Here is a 7,610-nt window from a genome sequence, read left to right as displayed (position 1 = left end):
GTTTACTTGATTTCACCAAGTAAAATCAAAGCCAAGAGTATCTGCACAACTCAAGAATGATGTGAATGGATTAGAACCTCCAGTGGTTTACACCTCACCATTTATAACAAACTTGGAGAGTCATCTGAATGACATGGTATTAGACTATGCATTTCCAAGGGCCAAACACTAAAACATACAGAATATCCTTGTCTCTACTCACTTGTTAAAGACTAAGAAATCTGGGATACAGATGTATGAAGTGACTAATCACATACCCCAGTCATTTAAGGAGGAGTTTTCTTGGGTGATTCTGAGTCAGCCATCCTGATCAACCTTGTTGCAAGCTTTCCTCCTCATCTGTCCTGCTTTCTACATGTGGAATCATATGCCGTAACTAAAAGGGAACATCTGTGGGTTATCGGCTCACTGTCTTCTTTCCTTTCCTGCAAACTCACCAAAAAACTCTTTGCCTGGATCCCCAAAGGCACACCAAGTAGACCCTATTGTTTGAATCCTTTGGCTGAAAAGGTCTTAAACCAGATCTGTGCAGTGAGGGAACCAAGAAGGTCAGAAGACCTTCCTGATCCAGGAAGAATCCAGCTTCTGGTTGTAAATGACCCCATCTCTACTTTTTAAAATGAGCTGTTATGAGGGAGATGCTGCAGGAAAAGGAGCATACATTAAGTTTATGGTTCTCTTTCATTTCTATTTTCAACAAGCAAATAACAGAACCCAAATCTTTCTCAAATATCTAGATTTTTCCTTTGTGAGCAAAAGACAAATTCTAGTTTAGGGGTTAGAGTCTATTAGATTCAACCTCATTTCCTCTCTGCCTTCTAGAGTTTTTCAGGTTGTTCTTGATACAAGAAGATAGATAGTCTCCTCAGTCAACTGGTAAACATTTATTTAGCATCAGTCTTGCAAGGACACTGCCATTGCTGTCTGGTGAGTTATAAATGAATGATAAAATTCTACCAGTCTCTTAGGCCCAAGTCAACTGCTTCTTCTGTTATGCTTCCTACTACACTCAGTATGAATGAATGAATGAGTGCCTGAATGAATGAAAGTTTGAATGCCTGTCTAAAGGAAGGCAACTGTTGTTTTTATCGTTAAAATTCAGATAAGACTACAAAAGTTTAAGGTGACATTTAGAAATGAAATAAAAAGAATCCATATATGTTGTTTTAAATTTTTATTTGCTTACAAAAGAGAATGAAAATAGGTTTGCAAAAACTTATCTGCATGTACAAAGTAATCCATGTAGACAAGGAGGGCAAGCCTTGGAATACTGCTAGCTAAATTGTTCATCAAAGTTGGATCTCTTTGCATTAAAACTGGTGAAAAGTCATTTTTTAACAGTCGAAAAACACTGAAAAACTAAATCTATTTTTAAAATCACTAAATTCAGAAAGGTTATATTCTAACTCATATTCCTGGATACTGGTCAAACTAGTTAACAAGGGATCTCAGAGTTGAATAGATCAATTAAACAAGAGGTAGTTTCTCCAATAATATCCCTTTTTCTCTTCAGCAAGGCTATAGGGGATAGGGATAAATGGCATGATTTTGAATCTCTTTAAATTCCTGCTCTGCTAGGACCCCATGTCCCTTGAATACAGTCATATCTGTCTTGTTGTATTTTGGAACTTGAGATCATATAACACACAAAAGATTCCCGAGTTCAAATTTTTTGCCAATTTTTCTTTGAGCATTCTTCTCTGGAAAGAAAATAATCTGGCATGCCATTAAGACAACAAAGAGAAATCAATCCTATGGGGTCATAGATTAAGGGGATTTTTAAAAAATATAATTTTTTTGTTAATAATAACAATAATATTAACAATATCCAAGGAGGAGATTTAGGCTGATGAAATAAGCCCCCCAAAGGTAGCATACAAACCACATAATGACATTCTTCTTGTATAAGTTTCCCTAAAAGTTTTTGCGGTTGGTCTTCAAATTTCTCCTCAGGCTGTCAGATTCCCGAGCCCCATAGTTCCAAGGCTTCCAGCTCGTCTTGGACAGGGGTGAATTCCGGCTGATCAGGATGGGGAGCTAGAGAGGAAGAGTGGGGGTGGGGACTTGATGGGACCCAGGAACCATAAATTGATATTCTCCCCTCATGTGGGTCCATAGAGACATGGATTTGGTCATGAAACTACAGAGATATCCTGCTTGGGTGGAAAGCAGTAGCAACCTTGACCCGCCGCGCCGCTTGCGCCCTCCCCACGAGGTTTCAGATGGTTAGCAAAAGAAGAAAGGGACAGACACATTACAGAAATGGTTAGAAAACTAGAATCATAGGCAACTGCTTAAATATTGTGTGTTTTATTTACAAAAAGAACCCTGAAAATTCAGCAGAATTATGAAAGACAAATAAATTTAAAAACCCATCTCATGTTAGAAGTCCATCACCAGGGGACAGTGGGGAGGGCAGGTGATCAGAGGAGGACTAGGGAGTAGGGTGGTCAGGCAGAAAGATGCCCATCCATCTTGTGTGGGGACAGGAAAGAGGAGAAGGCACATTTAAGTAACTATTACCGAGCCTTCACATAGGGAAGTTGGGGATAAATTCTTGGTACACAATCATATACATATATCCAGGTTGATACGGAGCAGTCAGTTTCTATTACAATTGACACATGTGATTTGGTTAAGTTCCAGTATTATCATTGTATGTGTTTGGAGCAGGGAGAGCAAGAGATGTGACAGTGGGCAGGTAGGGAAGCAAGTGAGGCAGGGAAGCAAAGTGCCCATTGTTAGGGGCAGAGGCTGGGTGGTGGTGGTCAACAGGACAGTTCTGTATCCGTGGCCAATTGCCCAGGCCAATGTAATCAGAGTGGAGGAGTTCCACTTCAGTGCTGGTAATCATTATAAGGGATCAGATCTTAACAAGGGACAGAGAGATTTGAGAGAATAGGGAGGGAAGAGACGAACAGAGAAAAACACATCAGCAAAATGTTGACCAGTTCCTCTGGCAATTAAGGTTTAATTTCTCCTAAAGCAGAAAATTTGAATTCATTGACTAATAAGTTCATTGCCCCAAAGCCATCTCTGAACTTCTCTCTTGATGCTTCCAAGAGTGACTATGTCAGAAGATGTCCCGTTGCACAACATGCCAGCATGCAGATGGCAGATGTTTTTAGGGAGCATAATCTTTTCAGAATCTCAGTCTAGTAGTTAGTAATGAGGCAAGGACAGCATAACCATTTTGCTTCTTCTTGAAATTATCCATGGTCACCTGAAATGCATGTGGCGGGCAGGATGTCACCCAACAGAATTGAGATGACCCTCCTAATTATGGGGGAAGTTCTAAGTTTGAGGTTTCCCCAAGACAAGAGTAAAAATTTATAGGACACCATGGCCACATCACAGCACTAACATAGAACGAGAGGCCCAAAAGAATGTTCAAACATGTCCCTAACTGACCAAATATGAGGTCAGAGGCCAAATCTGCATGGATCGCCATTTGGAAGCAAGGAAGACTTACATGTGCTGTTATTTTGAATTTCCTTTTAAGGTTTTTAAGGGGTAGCCTCTAGAGTAATTTGCACTTTATAGAAGATGCCTCTGGATAATTTAAGGTAGTGAGGAGTTCAAGCTCTGCTTCCCTCCCATAATTGGTCTACTTTTCATAGCACCCCTCACCATTATGGTACTAACCGTAGTAAAACATTGCTCAAAGCCCCCGAGAGGCTGGCACTTACCTCCCACCCCGTAGGCAGAACACGAAGAGGGGTCGCAATATCCAGGCTGGCCGGAAGGACCTTGTGGTCCAGGCACTCCCAAGTGACCTGGAGGGCCCCTTGGTCCAGGAGACCCAGGGGGCCCAGGGCTTCCTGGCCGACTCTCCCCTGAAGGTCCTAAGAAGTACCCACAAATAAAAATAGTTGGTCTTTTACCAATGCAGGGTGGGTTTTGAGACCACCAAGAAGTAAACTAACTCTTGTAAGAAGCCACTTTATACGTCTTGACAATTAGGGTCATCTGCCTCTCTCTACTCATTGAGTTCTTATTCCTAAATTGGATTCTCTGGACAGAAGATCATACTGTAATCACATATTCTCCTGGAGGTCAATGCTCTTAATTAGCTCAGGACACTGGAAAGAAAAACGTATTCTTTTCCATCACCTCTTGGATATTAAAGGGAAAGGAGCATACCACCATCAACCTGGTTTTCTTTATGGATCTTCTGTTTCCCAGTGCAGTTCTTTATGAATCCAATGAATGGGTGCACACACACACACACACACACACGAACACACTCGGTCTCAATCTTATAACTTCTACTGGTTTATGGCCCCAGGTAATTGAAATAAATTAGTCTGAGTCTGAAAGAAATTATCCTGGAGGAGAAAAATGAAAAGTCTGAAATTGGACCCAATATACCAATGCAAATTTCTTTAGGCTAGCTTATATCAACTGAGAATTTCGATTGAGTGAAAATGGGAGGAGGATTAAAATTTTTGTGCATTTAAGAAGTGCGTCAGGCTGGGTTTTTTTGGTTTGTGTGTTTGTTTTTAGGCCTGGAATCCAAGAGTGCTTAAAAGGAATTCTTCAGCTAGAAATGAAATTCTTCAACTAAAATCAAAATGAAAATTAGGCACAAGTATCTCTTTATATTTGAACAGTGTTGTGACTCTCAGATACATTCAGTTCCATTCAATCAACATTCACCAACCATCCATTCTGTGTAACACATGATGCTGGACCAGTTCCCCATACAATCTCTAATAACAGGAATATGTACAACCAAAGTGAACCTATTGCATCATGAATCTCTCCTAGAAAAAGTATTTTCCAAAATCTGTAAAGCATTTGATTCAATGTGGCTGAGACTGGGATTATAAATATGCAATAAGATTGAAAACTTAAACAATTCTAATAATATGTCTGATCATCTGAAGACAATTCTAGCAGCACATAGTAATGTACATGAAACTGAAAACTTACACAAAACTCATCCAGGAAGACTACCATGGTGGCAGAAGCTATTAGTGCTCATGAAACATCCATGCGTTCCTCTGGATTTCAGGCTTCCCTTGCAAAGGTGAGTTGGGACCGTATGATTAGTTCCAGCCAGGGAAGTAGGATTGGAAGTGACATACGTCATTCTGCATTTGGGAAGTTGGGAGCTGATGTGTCTCTGTTATCTTTCTCCTGGAGGCCTTTTGTTCCCAAATTGGGGAAAGACACTTTACCCACATTGAGCTTTGTGTGAGTGTGAATTAACCTTTATTGTGTCAAAACACAGAGCATTTGGGATTGATTTGTTTCAACAGCACAGCCTCACCTAGCCTAACTCATGCTACCAATAAGATCCCAGATTATGCTGTAACTTTTAGGGCTTGTATGCTGGGAGGATTATTACTAACAAATTGGCCTTTCAATAAAATGAATGAGAAATACAGCCATTCCAGTTAGGTACAAGGAGATCATACGGCCATTTTCCTCACCAGTGATATCCAGTGAATAGAAAGATTTAGGATTTTCACCTCGCAGTTTCCTGTTAGGTAGGAAGATTTACCTGCTGGCCCAGGGGGGCCTCTTGGACCTTGGGTTCCAATGCCTGGATTTCCTTTTTCTCCCTTGACACCTGTTAGACCTGTTTAAAAAAAAAAGAAGAAGAAGAAGAAAGAAAAGAAAAAGTTGTCCTGAACAAGAAATCTGGGTAGTTCCATTTTTCTGGGTTTCAAGAGGACCTCTCTGATGAAGACAGTGATGTGGGTGCCTTTGGGTTATGGTTACCATGGGACATTCAAATTATATTCTGACACTGATGATCTATGCACAATCATATATAGAGGGCTGGTTCTGTGTCTGAGCATGTCGTCTGTATTTGTAATACTGCAAGTCTATCTTCCTCTTTCCTACTGAAGTGGTTCAGCCTGCCAGGAACTGGTCTGTGTCTTTGCACGCACTAGGCCATTCGACGTATGCAGTTGGCACTCCACAAATAACACAATAGAAATCACAAGTGAACATGTCTAACATTTTCCTTTTGGTCCACCCTGTAATATATCTGTAAAAGGCATGAATTATAATTAGGCAACAAAGTTCTGAAGAGCGTGAGTTTCCATTAAAAACTTGGAAGCTTCGGGAAAGCCTGTGTTTGATTTGGCTGATTCTGTCCCATAAAAATCAAAACCTATTCATGTTTCTTTTCCACTGAGAAGACTTCTTATTCCAAATAATTTACAGTGCTATTAACAAACTATACATTTTCACAGTCAAGAAACAGAGAAACATATACTCTGACACCTCACCGTCCAAACAGGTTCTATTGCAAGATCGCTGGACAGGTGAGAGCACACTGTATTGAAGCCCAACCAGCCAGACTGGTTACCCTGGCTCACAACACAGAAGGTCTCTGGTGTCTGTTTTTCATATGCAACAATGCTGTGAAACAGCAGAATGTGGAACTGCGTCTCTATATAATTACACCTACAAAGAAATTATGTGTGAAATAGCAAAGCCTAGAAGGGAATATAAATAAATGAAAACCAGTTTGATAAGTGACAGGCATGCAAGTGATTTAAAATGTTTCAAATAATAAATAACTTTTTTTTCCTTTACTAAATGCAATACGTATTCACTGTAGACAAATAAGAAGACACAAACAAGGACTCCAGCCCTTGAAAATAATCACTTGTAACATCTTGGTTTAGAACTTCCAGCAAGAAAGGTGTTTATGTAGCATTTGCTCTGAGAATAGTTGGCAAAAAATAGACTGATGAGCAACTAACAGTTTTATCTACACAGCGCATATAACCACATCTCTGCATATGATTATCCCTGGATTTGAAGCTTTGCTGTCTGCTGTGCTTCCTTGTGACCAGCTCTTGGGGGCAAGGTATACCTGGCATCTTTAAACAAGTCCTTCCTTGTTAGCAGTCAGTCCTCCAGGCTGGTCCACCACTGCTCTGCTTCCCCAACACCCATAACTATTGCACGTGGCCTGGGTGGAGTTTTCTGAGCTCACAAAAGACCAGTACACAAGGAGAGGGCAGGGCACCAACCAGCAAGCCTGTGACCTCCTGTTTCTGGCCTGACTCTTCTATTAGGAGCTGATAAGGAAGAGAGGGATTGCTCAAAAGTAAAAATACAATCTCATCTAAGTTTAAAGAGCACAGAACTTATTCAGACTAGTCAACATTTAATGCTTGATAGCTAATCAGGTTGTTCAGACAGAAAACCATCCCTGAGTACGTCTACTTACTAGTTCAGCTAATTGGGTAATAATTGGAGTGAGTACTTTTGAGCTGGTAGTACCTCACTTGCCAACGATTGTGTCCTAACGTGCATCTGCGAATTTAGCAGAAACTGCCTCTTCTTCTGTTAGAATTGGAGTCACTTTTCCCACAGGGAACTACTAATTTTTAAAGGATTAGAACACAATGAAATACACCGATGACTAAAGCCAGGCTGCCCCTGATTAACTGTGTGGTGATCCAGAGGCCTCCCATGACCTTACGGTACTCAAGGATCAGCGTTAACAACCTGGCTTCTCAGTGATTCTCCACAAGCGGAAGATGTAGATTAGGCTGAATAGGACATCCAGGAAGGTATTCTCGGGAATGTCCCCTGATAAGAGTTTCCTGACTTATCCTTTGCTTATTCATAAAGAA

The 7,610-nt window shown here is 40.6% G+C and overlaps 1 protein-coding gene across 5 annotated transcripts in view; it reads right to left on the bottom strand.

The window, feature by feature from the left end:
- Window positions 1–1,159: 1,159 nt before the first annotated feature.
- Window positions 1,160–7,610, bottom strand: part of COL14A1 (collagen type XIV alpha 1 chain) — a 212,804-nt gene continuing 206,353 nt past the window's right edge. For 3 of the 5 annotated variants that reach the window (XM_058564860.1, XM_058564862.1, XM_058564861.1), the window contains exons 46-48: window positions 5,510–5,587; window positions 3,690–3,845; window positions 1,160–2,037 (exon numbers count right to left, since the gene is read on the bottom strand). In XM_058564860.1, the coding sequence (XP_058420843.1) occupies window positions 1,958–2,037; window positions 3,690–3,845; window positions 5,510–5,587 (314 nt within the window). In that variant the 3' untranslated portion in view covers window positions 1,160–1,957. Of the gene's footprint in view, window positions 2,870–3,689; window positions 3,846–5,509; window positions 5,588–7,610 lie in introns of all 5 variants that reach the window. The other 2 variants (XM_058564863.1, XM_058564864.1) reach the window with 1 other exon arrangement.

Source organism: Diceros bicornis, chromosome 21, assembly GCF_020826845.1.
Source record: "Diceros bicornis minor isolate mBicDic1 chromosome 21, mDicBic1.mat.cur, whole genome shotgun sequence".
In the NCBI taxonomy this organism is placed as follows: Eukaryota; Metazoa; Chordata; class Mammalia; order Perissodactyla; family Rhinocerotidae; genus Diceros; species Diceros bicornis.
Note: the sequence above shows the minus strand (reverse complement) of the source record. Positions and strands in the feature narration are given on the sequence as shown.